At 51.2% G+C, this 16148-nt stretch overlaps 6 protein-coding genes and 1 pseudogene across 7 annotated transcripts; 5 read left to right on the top strand and 2 right to left on the bottom strand.

Moving 5' to 3' along the window:
* Positions 1 to 1468: 1468 nt before the first annotated feature.
* Positions 1469 to 2272, top strand: GCG54_00012767 (uncharacterized protein; the record flags this gene model as incomplete). Its single annotated transcript, XM_045412637.1, has 1 exon — positions 1469 to 2272. A coding segment is annotated over one exon (804 nt), but the record flags the coding sequence as incomplete, so codon positions are not given.
* Positions 2273 to 5578: 3306 nt separating this feature from the next.
* GCG54_00012766 (uncharacterized protein) lies at positions 5579 to 6616 on the bottom strand (the record flags this gene model as incomplete). Its single annotated transcript, XM_045412636.1, has 1 exon — positions 5579 to 6616. One exon carries the CDS (start codon positions 6614 to 6616, stop codon positions 5579 to 5581), a length of 1038 nt encoding a protein of 345 aa, XP_045268642.1.
* A 1085-nt stretch (positions 6617 to 7701) lies between these two features.
* GCG54_00012765 (uncharacterized protein) lies at positions 7702 to 9117 on the bottom strand (the record flags this gene model as incomplete). The annotated part of the gene is made up of 1 exon (XM_045412635.1): positions 7702 to 9117. The coding sequence occupies one exon, from the start codon at positions 9115 to 9117 to the stop codon at positions 7702 to 7704; it is 1416 nt and encodes a 471-aa protein (XP_045268641.1).
* Positions 9118 to 9980: 863 nt separating this feature from the next.
* GCG54_00012764 (uncharacterized protein) lies at positions 9981 to 11483 on the top strand (the record flags this gene model as incomplete). Its single annotated transcript, XM_045412634.1, has 1 exon — positions 9981 to 11483. The coding sequence occupies one exon, from the start codon at positions 9981 to 9983 to the stop codon at positions 11481 to 11483; it is 1503 nt and encodes a 500-aa protein (XP_045268640.1).
* A 385-nt stretch (positions 11484 to 11868) lies between these two features.
* Positions 11869 to 13749, top strand: GCG54_00012763 (uncharacterized protein; the record flags this gene model as incomplete). Its single annotated transcript, XM_045412633.1, has 1 exon — positions 11869 to 13749. The coding sequence occupies one exon, from the start codon at positions 11869 to 11871 to the stop codon at positions 13747 to 13749; it is 1881 nt and encodes a 626-aa protein (XP_045268639.1).
* Positions 13750 to 13758: 9 nt separating this feature from the next.
* On the top strand, positions 13759 to 14015 carry GCG54_00012762 (annotated as a pseudogene). The gene has a single exon. A coding segment is annotated over exon 1 (257 nt).
* A 409-nt stretch (positions 14016 to 14424) lies between these two features.
* Positions 14425 to 15930, top strand: GCG54_00012761 (uncharacterized protein; the record flags this gene model as incomplete). Its single annotated transcript, XM_045412632.1, has 1 exon — positions 14425 to 15930. The coding sequence occupies one exon, from the start codon at positions 14425 to 14427 to the stop codon at positions 15928 to 15930; it is 1506 nt and encodes a 501-aa protein (XP_045268638.1).
* Positions 15931 to 16148: the final 218 nt, after the last annotated feature.

Here is a 16148-nt window from a genome sequence, read left to right as displayed (position 1 = left end):
GAGATCAAGCTCAGAAGGAAAGCAGAAAATCATTCTTTTGACGCCATCGGCAGTGGCCTCCTTGTTTCCGATTTGCCGCAACTGGTTGATGATGCGTTGTTGATGATCGAAACGCGAAATGGCAATAGTGTCTCCTAAGAAGCCGCGTACGATTCGACGATGGCGCCTGCAGGTAAGACTGAAAATCCACAGGCGGTGTTCTTGCAGCTGCTGTATAACCTCCGACGTCTGATATCGGTCATCGAGTAGATACAGATACCTCCATGGGCGGAGGTCGCTTAGAAGATGATGGCAGATTTGGAGCGTGAGCTCCTCTGGGAGGCTCGTAATGCAAGCCTTAGTAGCACCTGATGATGTGGAGGGGTTTGATAGGTCATGGTCGCTTGGTTGAGCCGATGCAAGGTTTGGGATTGAAGTCTTCGTGAGCTGGCAGCTTGAGATACGGCCATGATTCAGCATGACTGATTGCTACGTCGATGTCGATGAGCGAGGAGGGAACGTAAACATAATGCGAAATTGATAGTCCAAGTAAATGCCAAAGACTTGTGAGAAGGAAGACGTTTTTCTCAATCTTTTCTCCCGGGCATTGTCTACATATCAACAAGGCCGCCTGAAACTGTGGCGCGCGAAGTAAACTTTAAAGCTAGATAGTTAGAGGGGTAAAGTTCAGATATTTGATTAAATCCAGTAAATATTTCATCGTAAAAAAACAACGCAACCACCAAGGTTGTAGGAGGAACGCACGAGGGGACCAAAAATGGAAATTCATGCCAACACTGTGGATCGAACACAGGATCCCCGCATTACAAGTGCGATGCCTTACCACTTGGCCATGCTGGCGAATCGGGTGAAAACGTGGGCACAATCGGAAAATACAAAGCTCACAACAGTGGGTCCAGCATGTACAAACACGTCCACCGCCTAGGTCTTTGGACTGGCTTGACTTCTGATTTGCGGTGCAAAGTATTTCAGCATCTGGAAAATCGCCTGCAATGTCAGGCTTTGATACCGGCCTTCCCTCTTCAAACCCTTTGACCTTTTTGTTTCATGGTAATGTCTGGTCAAAAATCGCCCAAACCTGGTGAGCCACCTTTAGCGACACCTCAACCCTTCTTGCCTTCTAACTTTTCTTTCGCAGTTTGCCACCTGGAGGCGCACCTTGTTGACTGCCGTATGACTGGGACGGGTAATTATGGGAGGAGGAAGCAAAACTTGAATTGAAAGGCGCCAATTTCATCGCCGAATCTCATCCTCCTCGTCAACATACGACACGCTCGCATCTCAGCAACTGTTGCTTCTTGAAGATGTCATGGCGAACCTTCCAAATCTCCCACCAGAAATTGTGATCAAGATTGCGAAGTGCATCAGATCTTTCGACTCACCCTTGATCCGGGCCGAGACGGACCCTCGCGACTGGAGCTTGAATCAGCACTGAAGCTTGAGACGACATCACTTTTGAGTCTTGCAAGAGCCTGCAAAATTCGCTTACAAGTTGCTCAACCTCATACGCCTGCTCGAGGAACGACGCGATGTTCGTGGTTGGGTTCGGCAAATCCACGTGCATTTTTCGTCCTATGGTGACATCTTACCTGATGTTTGGGACAGTGAAGGCAAAATCACACCTCCGTGGCAATCTATCGCCAATATTGTTGGCTCAGGATTCGAGTCATGCTTGAGGCAAGCGACTGAAGCAGCGCCTGGATCAGGTGCCGTGGAAAAATGGCGAGGCTACCTTCTGTTCCTCCTTCTCCTTAACATTCCCGATGTCAGAGGCCTGAGCGTGACAGCAACACCCGGCACTTTCAGATTTGCAGCCCAACTGGCGGACACATACGCGACACGAAACCCAGAGAAATCCTTGAGCCTATTAAGACTGACATCCTTGGCTGCAGGCGTTTGTGACCCATCCGTCTTTGATTGGAAGGGGTATAATTATGGATGCAATCTGTGGAAGTCTTCCATGACGCCGAATCTGTTTCCCAAACTTTCCGAAGTCTGGGTTGGCAATCTCCTCCTCGACGCCATTGTCCCCCATTGCATGCCGAAGCAGGCAAACGACAACACCACTTCTGTAACTCTCCGAGACGTCTCAACCACAGCGGCAGAGTTGCGCGAGGCCGTTCAGCAACTCCGCAATCTGAGAGCCTTTAAATACCTGGTTATCGACATCAAAGATTCGCCTTTATCATGTGGAAAAGTCGTGAAGGCCTTGGAACAACACGTTTCGACATTAAAGACATTCTATATTATTCTTCCTTTTTCTTCGTTTTAGAAGAGGAGTCTTTAAGCATTTTCAAGGGCATGTCCAATTTGGAGCATCTATTCATCGACCTCAGTTACTTCGCCGCGATGCCTGAAGACGGTCATCAGAAAGACGATGAGATGAACGGAGGGACTAGTCTCCAAGATCTTGAAGAAGACGTTTTGAAAGTTCTCCCATCATCTCTCAGACGCCTGCACTTGGCCGGCGAACCACGTCGTATCCTCAACGGCATGCAATGGCTCGCTGAAAATTGCAAGCCAACTTTGCTGCCGCATCTTCGGGAGGTTGCTTTCGAGGATATGATGCTCAGCGACCCATCTGCAGAGCAATCCCTTGCACTAACTTGCGAAGCGTTTGCCAAGGTCGGCGTGCGGGCCTCGAAGGAAGTGGACACGATGCTGGGATTCTGATGAGATGTATGGCAAATCGTTTGTAATATCATCACTATATTCGAAGATGGCATTTTATATAATATAATGAGACTGAGATTTGGGGATATGAACCACATTTCCGAGCGTTTTGCTCCCACACCTTACTAGGCATTTCCCAATTGCACGCCCAACTATTCGCTTTGGTCTGGCAGATATGCGACAATAGGTTGCGATCCCGAACTGTTTTATCACTACGTTTTTGCGTTCCGAACGAAGACAATCACTTATAATGTAGACGATAGCTCTGAACAGATAATTATGTCAGTAACCAGTTGTTCGGCGTGGAAACCCCTTTCTTGACACTCTCTATACCAGCCAGTCGGAATGCTCGACGAGTTTCTACACAATCGTCGCACCAGCATCCTACAGCAATTTCGCGGAGCTCAGGCAATGTGCCTTCCTTGTACCTGTTAGCAAGTAAACGAAGGCTCACATGCAAAGCTTCCACATCGCCCGTTAAATGAATCTTCTTCAGAGACTGAGGCAGCATCATGATGGCCTCTTTCTGCAAGCCCGCGTACGCAGAGCTCCGCGCATTTAGCCATATATTTTCCAGCTTCTGAAATTGTTTGTACGTGTTGAAAGACGGACTGGCCCAACAAGTGTAAGCGCAGTCTAAACATGCCGTGGTCAAGTTTATGCGGGTCTCTTTGATAGCATCAAGGACATCGATGGGGTCCAAATGATATGGCCGATTCTCGATCATCCTCACCTTGCGCCCAAGAAAAGTCAATTTCGTGAGGTTAGGCATGAGGCTCAAGATGTAGACCAGGTTGTGCCGCGAAAGTAACATGTCTTTGAGACGCAGGCTGGTGACATGACTCCAGCTGTGCTCAAAATTGGGACACAACTCCAAACTGAGGCCAATCTCTTGCAATGCAATTTCCTTGCTTTTTAAGGACATTTCGTGCAGAGTCCTCAGGTCAAGGTCATCGAGGAAGCTGTCGTCATTGTCTGCTTCTTTGGAATGTTCGATGGTGAAACTCGAAAGATTTGGAAAGATGTCTCGGGAAGCCCATGGCGGCCGATTTCGTAGGGCTGGCGAGGACTCCGTACCATGGACACCGGTCACACAACCAGACCAGCCATTGGCGCGAGGTTCAATCCCCCAAATGGCTGAAGGGTGCAGACGCGTACTAAATGGTAGCCCTCTGTACTTTGAGTTGAGAAGCAATGAAAACTGTCGGAAGATCTCACCGCCAACAGACAAGGTTACATGGGTGACCTGCCGTAGGCGGCAAAGCAGGTCGACGGTCATGAAAGCAAGATACTCTCCGCTTTGAACAGTATTCTCCCGTTTGGTAACACCATTGGTCTTTTCAAGGGTCGAACGCAGAAGACCATGGGTTTTCTCAAGCTTGAAACGCAGAAGATCATCGTATCTTGCAAGTTCAAGGGGGTCTGACTGATCCACTTGCGAATCCGGCGACGCTCTATGCGACGTCGGCATAAGCGTAATGCTCACGAAAATCTGCTTTACGCAGCCGCAGATTTGAGGCTTCTCGTTTAGAAGGCAGAGAAAGGAGATGAGCTTCTGTGCATCGTTTTTGTCATGTATGCTGATATATCGAAACACCTCCGAAAATAGGATTCGGCGCAATAAGGTGCAGGTGCTGGATAGATTGACTGTGGCTGCTCTTTTGGCTCTGTTCAACTTGATATCATGCGCGACGATGGCCCATTCGATCTCGCTGTTAGTTTGCTTGCCACGTTTCATGGTATCGAAATGTGACGCGATTTGTAGCAGGAGCTCTGTAGGAAGATCGCACAGCTTCGCCATCGCAGCTCGATATGAAACGACTGGATTAAGGTCTGCAAGTGAGAAAGGCGACGCGCGAAATGGTGTGTATAGGTATTGTATATGCGTAAGTTCTCGTCCACAGCTTCCAAGAAGACAAAAGTAGTAGAATGGATGTGTGTCAGAAAATGAAAGAATCTTCGAAGTTCGCGGATTACCAAAAGCCTTAAGGCTGAGCTACCGATGGACAGCCATGCAGCCCGTACAGGTTGTGGGCAGAGTGCGCACCTTTTCGATAACACAAAGCGCCTTCTGGGGACTGAAAGGTGTTGTGTAGAAATCAAAAGTTTTTAGGGTGCCTCAACCTTCTATCTAATCACTTATTAAATAGCCGCCTTTTTTTCCTATGCTAGAGCGACTACTTTTCCTATGGCTACCTATACTCTAACCATTTTACTATCATCATATTCGTTATCATCTTTATCGTCAACTTCGTTGTCGTCTTTATCGTCGTCTTTGTTGTCGTCTTCGTTATCATCTCTATCATCCTTATTGCTTCTCTCATTATTATTATTATTATAGCTATCCTTATTCTGATCCTTATTCTCGTCTATAGCCTCATTCTTATCTTTATTATTAGTATTGCTGCTATTACTTTTAACAGCAGTAGTTAAATGTATTAGAGAGATAGCCGCGCAGATATAGAAAAATTAGGCGGTCTTACTAAATATACAAGAAGGTCTTCACCCGCGAGTGGGTGCCATCTGAGGCCTCAACATCAATAAGCTTATTCTCTTAGAGCGTTACGCAAAGCCTTTCCATAATGAATCTAAATTGTGCTTGATTTTACGTCAACCAGGCACCCATACAAGTTCTCTGTCGTTATTAGGCGCGAAGAGAGTATCATGCGCGATAGGCATGCACATGGGCATTTTCAATTCTTGTCTCTTTGCTATCTTTTTTTTAACCGCAAAGTACATCAAAACCAGTATCCGTCATATCCCACCCACATTGAACAGCTTCTCGCCCGTGGAGCTTGCAGAAAGACTGATGCTAGCTTTGGAAGAGGGATACCGTAATGATCTTATAGCTGTAGACTCGGCTCCTGGACTGCAGCCTGGCTGCGTTACTTACCGGGCTCCAGGGCTACCAAAGATGGGGATGCGGATCCACCTCAACAACAGCCACGCCAACTTCTTCAAACCATTCTGAGTAATGATTCTTATTTGCATGTCCCGTATCAAATCCCACTTCTTTGAGGTTTGGATACCTGTCCTCGCAGTTCTCTGCCAGCCAGAAGAGCTCCATCTCGCGGAAGTTGTCAACGTGTAGCCGATTTAAGGAGGCCGGCAACATTCCGATGACTGCGTTGCCCACATCCTGTTCGCCGTCCTCGTCATAAAGAAGGGTGATTGCAGGTTCAATAAACTTCCCTTCCAGCCAGAGATTTTCAAGGTTCGAAAAATCGTTGAACGTTCGATCAGGGTAAAACTCCGTAGGCCCAAGGTCATACTTCTCTAAAGACGTAATGACGATTGTGCGTAGAGTTGCTTCTCGTTGAGAGAGAGCTGTAAGGAGCGGGGCCATCATGTCGCCGGGGATGGCGACGTCGGTTTCGACAGTTGCTTTTCGGCATACGAACTTTTCGAGGTTATCGGCACCTTCGATCATATCGACGAGGTCGCCATAATCAATCGTAATGTCGTCGAAGATGAGTGAGGTTATGTTCGACCCATACTCGTTCATGATGAAAGAAAAGCCTCGGAAGTCGGTCCAACTCTGAAAGAAAACGTCCGAGACGTTGCGAGCCACCCGAGCCAAGGTTTCCGCCGGGCTGCGAGAAAATTGGTCCCATTCAATGTCATCGAAGCTGGCTGGACTGCTGCTACGTTTTGCGTCCTCCAGAGTGATAGACTCCAGCGACGGGAAGCGACAAGAGAAAGGAAGTAAGATCGCGGAGGCATGTGCTAGGGTGTGACCCGACACGGAGAGAGTGAGGTCGGTGATGCGGGTTAACTGACTCAACACCAGCCCCGCAGCCCAGAGGATGTATTTCGAGCTTCGTACAAAAGGGTTCTGATTATACATGCGATCGAGTTCAGCCAGATATGTTTGCTGATCATCTTCGCCGGCCTCATTAAAGTTGAAGAGTCGGGGAAGATCGGGAGACGAGAGGTACGCCATGTTGTTCAATGATATGTGTTTCGGGTTATCTTCCACCTCTATGTGAAGAATAAACTCCTCGACGGAGTTACTGATCGCGGGATTGTTGTACAAGGTACGGAGAAGATTGACCAGCTTATTAGCCCCATCTTCGCCGTGAATACTGATCACTCGGTAAGACTCCTTAAACAGTAGTCGGCGTAGAGTTTTGTTGACGGAAGAAAGGTTGAAAAGGGAAGCCCGAGCTTCTCGAACGGCGCGCGAGGTATCAGAAACGCACACGCGCTCACTTTCTAGCATTGTTTCTCTGGTCGATCGTGTAGAGTTCCCCGGCCGGTTGACTTGAAGAAAAGAAGCTATATGAAGCAAGAGCTCCACAGAAAGGTCGGAAAATTGCGCCATGGCGATGTTTTAGGAGCCAGTCGAGCTTACGGGGTGTCTGCGGTGTTGTAGCCCTACAGTGAGGTATGAAGCCGCAATGGCAGCAACAGTGATATTTGCAATGAATAAAACACTTCACATCCACTGGGTCTCCATTTTTGTTACATCGCTGCCCAAGTATGTGTGTGGCCGAAAACAGGGATTCCGCAGGTCATGTGACTCTATGGAAATAAGCATCATCAGGAGAATTCTGTAATCCGTGTGGATACTTTGAGCTAACGGGGTGGAGTATTACACTGCCTGTTTCTGGTACCATTGTAATTGCTATTATTGTTGTTGTGACCAAAAGCGATGCGTTAGCTAAGAGTCTCATTTCCTTCAGGAGATCGCTGGTCACTTTCAGGTCAGACGCTTATTCAAGTCTCAAGTCATATGAAACCATAATGAGCTAGAATACCTCAACTTGGACCAACGAAAACATGTTTATTGACACAAACGCCTTGAAGGGCTTGTTTCGTTTCAGCTCTGCTATTCACATTGGCAGCCTGCCTCTCCTTAAAGTGCGTATTGATAGCGTTCAGTATTGAATCTCTGCTCCAATATGATCCAGCCCCGAGTAATTCTTGACGTATGCCACACGTCTTTCCCCTTGTTGATTTATGCATGTGCTGGAATTCCTATGCCTTTAGCTCTTCAACCAGCGGACCCCTCCGCGTATCGCTCTGCTACCAAAGTTGGGGATACGGATCCACAGGAACGATAGCAACGCCAGCGTCTCTCAACTGCTGTACGAGAGGACGCATACTTGCAGAATCAACACACGTCGCATCCAATCCCAGTTCTTTCAGGTTCGGTAAACGGGACTTGCAGTTCGACGCTAGCCAGCTGAGGTCTTCATCAGTGGGTTTCCCCTCGAGGTGCAGCCGCTTCAGTGAGGCCGGCAAATGTCTAAGAATCGTGCCTTGCAGGGGTTCCGTACTTCCGTAACCTTCATCGCGCGGAGCTTTGCTAAAATCCGCATCTAACCAGAAGTTTTGAAGATTCCGGAACTTCTTGAATGAAAAACGACCAAGTAATACCGCTGGAAGCTTGTGTACGGAGGGAAGGCAAATGGTGTGTAGAGTTGCGGCTAGTTCGGAGAGGATAGTCATCAACGGATCTGGATCCGTAGGGTCGAGGATCTGCACGCCGAGCAGAGTCTGGTCAAAACCAATAGCCACTCGTCTGCAAACGAACTTTTCGAGATTTGAGAAATCTCGTAGCTTCACTAGCAATTCGTCATACTCCAACTCAACGCCGTTAAGCACGAGTGAGGCCAAGGTTTTCCCGAAGCCATTTGCTTCTTGCTCGAAGAATGTCCTAAAGTCGCTGAAGTTGTGGAGAAAAACGTCAGACACGCTTGGTGTGTTTCCAAGCACGCTGTCCCATATGCAGGGAGGAGGCCACAACCATGGAGCTTCGTCGACATCATCACGAGTGGCGTCGTGCATAGTTAGAGACTGCAGCGACGGGAATCCAATAGTTCCCGCGCCGAACATAATGGTTTGGCCGTATGTGAGAGTGTGGTCTGGGACGGAGATGGTGAGGTGTGTGAGGTGATCCAAGCCGCGGAATACCAGCGCCGTAGCCCAGAGGATGTACTTCGAATTCTGCACTGGGACCTGCAATTTCCCATGAGCCTTGTCGAGCATCGAGTAATACTCGTTTCGACTCATGTTACCGCCGAATATTCGGGGGATGTCAGGCCCCATGAGAAAGGCCATATTCCTGATTGAGATGCGACTCGTGTCGTCATGCATGTTAAACTGAAGAACAAGTTCCTTGACTAAGCTGCTGATCCTAGGGTTGTTATGTAGAATCCGGAACAGGCTGATGAGCTGGTTGGCTGCGTCTGGACCGTGGATGCTGACGACTCGCCAGGCCTCCTCGTAATATAGTTGATGGCAGATTTTGTTCACGTAAGAAAAACTGGAAAAGGCAGCCTGGGCTTCTCGCAGGTCCCTTGCGACTTCTGAGATGCCTCCCTCGTGGTTGAGCAGTATATCTCGCGTTGAGCCTGCTCCATTTCCCGGCCTATTGACGCGAAGGTACGAAGCTATGAGTTCCAAAAGCTCCAAAGAAAGGTCTGAGAATTGTGCCATGGTGACGTGCGGGGAGACGTCGGACTATTATAAGCCCAAGATGGGATGTCGAGTCTGAAGCTGCAGTGAAAGTTGCGAGCGAAAGAAGGAAGCAATTATTGGCGCATCGACTGGATCCATATTTGGTAGCGCTGCGATGATTGGACGGAAACAGGGACTGCCCTGTAAGAAGGAATCGGCTGGTCATGTGATCCGACGGACATGATGCCTTGAGTCTCAAGATGACCACGCAGAGATCGATTGTTCTTGTCTACAGGGCTGCTGAGTAAGAATTCCCATTTTACATACAAGAATGGCTAATGCCGAGGCGGTGAAAAATCTCGATAAAAATTAGATTGGGTTTTCGACGACGACGCCGGTGGGAAAAAGAGTACAGCCATAGGAAAAGTCGCCGGCGTTGCAAAGGAAAAATAGGCGGTCTCTCAAACAATAGCCCTCGTGGACTAGAATCTACCATTTCGAAAAAAATGTTGCCAAAACAAGAAAATAAAAAATCAAATAGCCAAATGATTCTTGAAGGCTTTCCCAGCTCCTCGCGATACCCTTTCTTCTCGTGGATCAAACTCAAAGAACCCCGTTGTAAGTGAGAATGCTTTGGTCGAATGCGAAAACAAAGAGCTTTTGACCTAATGATGTTTGTAAGGCACTAACTGGAATATTCAATGTGAAATATGCCTTTTGGGATGGAGTATGCTGGAAGCCTCGCGACTGACTTTCCAGTCATCTCAACCACCCCCTGCCTCCAAGGCCTTTACTACTTTAACTCGCTTCTCTGACATCGTTCACTGTGATTTGCGCGTCGATTTCTCTCACCCAAACCAACCAAGTTGACCCTGTTCTCCATTCCAGAACCGACGTGCACCATGGCTCAGCTTGGCGATCTTCCCCCGGAGCTCATCCTCACCATCTTTTCTCACTTGCGCTTGGGTCTGCCAATGCATGACCTGTTCGTATGGCCAGGAGACATCGATGAGCAGGGACAAATCACCGGAGTCAGATGGAACGACCTTCTCAACTTCTCACTCCTGAACCGCCACTTCCGCCGAATTGTCTCCGACAAGCTGTACACACAGATCAGGATCCACGGCAAGCTTCCAATACCGAGACTCGTATCGCTATTGCGGTTCGTCACAGCGCATCCTCACGCAGCTGCCGACGTGAGGCAGGTGTACATCAACCTCGATCCGTGGACGACCGGATCTGCATTTCTTCAACTGGCGGACGTAGACTTCATCCAGACCGCGGCCGCGAAAGTCGGAATTACCTATCCACAAGAAATATTCCACTGCGACGATCGACTCGCTGGTGCTTCGGAAGAGAGAGAAATCGGCCTTGGAATTGGTGGTTTTTTAGAGCTGGAACACCTGCGACTCCAGGTTCTCGTCAACATCTCGCTTGCTCATCTCAAAGGAACGCAGGAACTGGCGCTCACCTGCGCCTACGGCATATTCAGAAATTTCGGTCTCAACGACCTAGCGAAGCTGCCGGGATTAATCGATGTGGGAGAAGCTGACGATAGCACCAGTACCGCTGACAAGAGACCAATGGTGGTGAGCAAGCCCTGCCTTCCGCAGCTGTTCTCTCTTGTCACGACACGTATTATACCGAACCGGCTTATCGGATTCGATGGAGATGAGATTGCGAATCTTCTCTGCATCGGCCCAAAAATTACTCGGCTGTGTCTTGCTGAAGCTGGACTGGATTTTAAAATTCAAAAGAGCGAAAATTGGACGAACAATTCTCATCTGACCCTGACTACCCAGCACATAGGCACCGTAGCCGTGCGCAGCATCGCCAATCACTGCAGCGCTTTGTCGACCTTTAAGTATTTGCCAGAACTGGGATTATATGAACCGACAGCGTCCAGGCCGGCTCAGCTCAGGGAGGTGATTGGCGCTCTGCGCAAACATGCGAACACGTTGCGCACGCTATGCATTTCGTCCTTAGCGCACCTTCCTAGCGGTTCCATCACCATGCCTGTTTATACGCTCAATGGCTTCGTCGCCCTGGAGAATCTCTGGATTGATAGAAGGACCATTACTGGAGACTCGGATGTGTTCCCGCGGATGCTGGATGGAATTGGAATGGTGGATCCAAGAGAAGGGTTCATCCGGTCTTTACCACGTTCCATGAAAAGGCTCCATTTGCAGAGTGCTTCACATCTATCGAGCGCGGGACTTTATTGGCTTGCTGGCAACAGCAAGTTGTTCCCGGACCTTATCAGAGTTGAGCTGGACGTATGGCCAAAGGGCGATGGTGATACGCCAGAAGAGGTGGTTCAGAAGCTTTTCCTGCAGGTTGGGGTGGACGCGCGGACGGGGCGAGATATGGTTCGGGACGCCCGCTTATGGGATCGATATTTCTGAGAGTGGCATAAGTTGTCGCGTCGTGTGTTGTTTGCTTTTTTTGAGGATGTTCTGAGAAAATGAAAAGGGGCCTGCAGACAGGGGTCAGCCATTCGAGGTGCGAGACGGTAGTCGGCCGGGCCCGGGCCCGAGGCCCGAACCCCGGCCCGAATCCCGCCTTTACGTAAGGGATCGGCCACACCACTTTGTAGCCAGGCGCGCCCGGCGCTCGTAGCTAGATTAATCAAGCCACTTCACGCACGAGGAGACTTACGTGGTCACGTGATATCGTACCACACTTCGCGTCTGTCACGCGCCGAGACTTTAATTAAGGTAGCTACATCCCGTCCAACAACGTCACCTTTTCAATGTTCAAGAATGCTGTGCCCACTGCAACAAAGCAAAAATGTCACGAAATAAGAACATGAACAAGACCAAGCGACAGAGAATCAAAAAGAGACAGAATAAAGACGCCCAAAAGCCGAATACATCCTCACGAGCTGCATCCGCGAAGTTGATCCAGAAGCAGAATCCATTCTCGCGGCTGACACCGGAAATCCTCACTAACATCTGTTCCCTGCTATTTCCCACTCACCACAACCTGCAAGATGTCTTCGAGGTAGACGGCCCTGCGATTATCCACCATCGCTGGAAAGATGTTTACAACTTGTCACTGGTCGACCAGAGGTGCCGCACAATCGTCAGCCCGTTCCTGTACCGCAGCATCCCCATTCCAGGACCGCGCTCCCTGACCAAGCTGCTGTCCTTCGTGCGCTTCTTGACCGACAAACCAACAATTGCCCAAGGAATCAAGCAGCTCTACCTCCAGCTCGAAGTAGTGAACTCAGGCGTGACAGCGGTCAGCCAGGACGATGCCAAGTGGGTGATGAAGCAGGCTGAGGAGACCGGCACCACTTTCTGCGAGTGCAAATGGAGGGACCTACCGCACAAGCAGGAGTTCGAGTGGAAGGGCACCAAACGAGCGCAGAGCCGCGTGCCTGAGAGGCCGATGAAGCGGTACACCGACGAAGTCGAGACCCGGAACTGGGACGAGTGCCAGCGCATGGAGACGCTTCTTCTGATTCTGCTGCGTCGCCTCCCCGGTCTTGTCGACCTTGGTCTCGAGCACGGCAAGCGCGTGTTCTCCCACGCGTACACAGCTCTGGAGAATCAAAGGCTAGATGCGGGGGACCGCAAGAGACAAAACCTACCACAAGTGCCACCCCGAGTGACCCTCCCCTCGCTGCCAACCGTCCGATCCGTGGCCATGAAGATCAACCGCAGCGCCACCGAGTGGCAAAATGTCGATGACAAGGACGTGCGAATCCTCATGGAGATGTGTCTCAAAGCCGAGCGGCTCTCCGTCGAGGAACTGAAGCCCGTAGGACGCCTCATGCCTTGGGTCAACCCGAACAACCCCCACCTGTTGCCATGGCTGGGTTCTGTCCGCAAGCTCACACTGACCAACTCAAGAAGCGTCGAAAACTTGAGGGAGATGGCCGCCGTGGCCCTCTACATCCGGAGCTGCCCCGTGCTGGAGGAGTTCAGGTTCATGGCGAAATACCGCGAGACGCGCGAGGGAACGCCCCACCGGGTGCGGGTTCCCCAGGAGGCCATGCTCTTCCTCGAGAATGCTCTGACGGCGATGCATTTCTGGTGCCTCAACACGCTCGTGCTCGACTTCCGCCACTGCACGCAGTCGGGTAGGCCCCCTGCCTGGGGCCGCCTCCGCGAATATGCCAACTTGAAACACATCTACCTGAACCTGGGGCACCGCATTCCCCAGGGAAGCGAAGGCTACCGCGACAGGAATAAGATGGATCGCGAAGCCACAGAAGTGTTGAAGGCTCTACCGCCGTGCGTCCGCGTCGCCAGGCTCGCCGGCGAGTTCTGGCAGCCGAAGCCGCTGAAACGGCTCATCCGGAACCACAAGAGAGTCCCGTATCTGCGTGACATCGAGGTGGAGGGGCGAGATGACAGTGACACGCTTGCGATGATGGCATCCCTTGGAGAGAGGTTCGCGCAGTGCGGTACGGGAGGAGGGGAGCTTAGGAGTCCCCAGAGCAGCAAACCGGTTGTTGTCGGCAGTTCAGCGGCAAAGATCTGGCCGCGGCCGGTGCGGTCGGAGTGGGGGGAGGATGCCCCCGAGATCCTGAGGTGGGCCAACAGGGAGATGATTGTGTACGGGACGAGGAAATACCCGGGGCCGGGCGCGAAGCTGGTCGTGCAGAAACGGACGACTACCCCCGCACCCAGGAAGAAGACAGAAATGCCGATGCCTGTCTGATTGGAGTGGATGCATCCTGCCACGGAGCCGGGGAAGGAGCCCACTCTCAGGACGACGAACATGCCCAGAGAAACGCCCATGGCGATCTGGCCGAATTATGAAGACGCGCCTCGCTCGGTTCGTGAAAGCATGCGAATCATAGGGGCCACGCCGGCTGGCCCGGCGGACGCGGCCCGGGCCACGAAGCGGCTTTGGGCCCTAGTAAGGCAAGCAGCGAGTCCGTTGCCTCTATCATGAAGAATTTTGCATTTGAGCGTGTTCTTTGAGCTTTCTGGCCGGCTCATGGCCAAACATGACGATCGGGGCTATATCATGATGGTGGTAACAAAGTTGCAAATTTCAAATACCAGCAGCAGCGTAAATATATCCTAAGAGATCCTGTCACTGCGAGTACAGGTTTGGAGTTGCCTGTGCCGTCATGACCCTGATTATGCCTGGTTCCAGTCGAGTCACCGGCGAGAACCCGGCCTTTTGCATGGCCGCAAGGGTTGCAAAGGTCGTCCACACAGGAACCTAAACGCTTGTTTGTCTCCAATGCTGCACGACCTCTCAGTTCAATCTGCTCCAAGGCAACCTCTTTTGTTCCGACACAACTATTATTCCCATGTCACCGCGCCCGATCAGACTGTGTCATTCCCAACAGACCTGCTCTCTCCAGTCTCTTTCCACGTCATCATGGCCAGCATCACAGACCTCCCAGCCGAACTAATCGACAACATCCTCGACCTCGCCACGACAGAAGTCTCAGACGACACAGCCGTCGAGTCCCTCGGCCCGAGACGCATCGCCGACTGCCCGTCCATTGTGCGCCAACAAATCATCAACGCCCTCGCACCCACCTGCCGCAGGTTCCATGAGTTCTTTAAACAGGAGCAGCACCGCGTCATCTTCCTCACCAAGAAAAACATATTCCCGCGGATGGTCAAGCTCCACCGGGTGCTGGGCTCTACCCCACAACCACAGATGTTCCAGAACACGACGCAGTTCGTCGTGGACTATGAAGAGGACCCGTTCCTGCCGCGGAGCTATGGAGATAAGGCCGGCTACGGGAAGATAGCCAACAAACTTGACTCTCTAAAAGGTGATACGCGGAAAGCTGGCTTCAAGGGTATGGACGAATACTGGGTTTCTATGGATCAGGTCGGGCGCGAATACATCGGGCCGCATGTGCCGTTGCAGCGCGGGCATGGTCATAGGCTGGGTCTGCTGGCGCAGCTGATCCTGCTGCGGCTCCCGAACGTCGAGGGGGTCGCTTTGCCTTATTGCATGATGGACCTTCTGCAACCCCTGGACGTGTTATGTACGAATGTGAGATTCCGACAGAGATTCCCACCGCGGCTCACATCCCTACGTGTAACCAAAGTCGACAATGGGGATGGGCACCCTGGAATAACCGGTATGATACCCAGTCGCTGCGGGATCTTCGCAAAGTACGGCTACATCAAGGACCTCCTCACCAGCGACCTCCAAACGGGCCTCCCACCCGCGGAGTTCATCGCATTCAGCTGGCTCACCCGCCTCGTCCTCTGGCACTGCGCCGTCATCGACCCGAACCACTTGGACCAGGCCCTGAAGCGGCTCAACAAACTGCAGACCTTCGTCTACACGGTCAAGAGCTCGCCTACTCCTAGGCGATTTCTATGCCCCATGTACGAACAGTATCTGGCGCTGCGGTTCCCCGAGACCCTGACGACGCTCTGCATTGACGCGCCGTTGGATTATTGGTACGAGCGGTACGGACTGGCGCCGGTGTTCGGTGGCCTGCAGAAGCTGGAGAACCTGTGGGTGAACGCGCATAATCTGAGCCTGTCGGGGCTGGGGAACGGGGTTGGGATTCTGAAATCGACGAGTCGGCACGATCGCGGCTACGACCGCATCGAGATGGTGACGGAGGAAGGCGATCTGAAGTGCGTGCCGAAGTCGTTGAAGAGGCTGCACATGTTGGGGGAGATAGGGCGCATTCGGGAGGATGTGAAGTGGCTGGAGGAGGCGGTTGGTAGTGGGAGGCTGCCGAATCTGGAGGAGATCGCGGTGGAGACGACGGTAGAAGATGAGGACGGTCCGGAAGGGGACTTTTGGACACGGTATGAGGCGGATCTGTGGAGTTTAGATAGAGAGAAGCTTGAGGCGGAGGGCGTTAGATATTTAGGTGAGGTCGACCCCAGACCATACATGTGGTAGGAGTCCGGGGTCTATCAAAGGCATGCGAGCATAGCAGGATACGAACAGTTATTTTATGTAACTATCGTTACTGTATTTTTGGCGCGGGAACCTTTCTGTCTTTGCTATGATCTAGCCCAACGCATCTGCGAATCTTCCGAAGCCAAAGTCAACCAAACGTGGCCAGATTCCAAGCAATCCCATCTCCAACTGTCAACATCCACATCAAGACTATAATT

This window comes from Colletotrichum gloeosporioides (genome assembly GCF_011800055.1).
Source record: "Colletotrichum gloeosporioides strain Lc1 chromosome Unknown consensus_16, whole genome shotgun sequence".
Classification (NCBI taxonomy): Eukaryota; Fungi; Ascomycota; class Sordariomycetes; order Glomerellales; family Glomerellaceae; genus Colletotrichum; species Colletotrichum gloeosporioides.
Note: the sequence above shows the minus strand (reverse complement) of the source record. Positions and strands in the feature narration are given on the sequence as shown.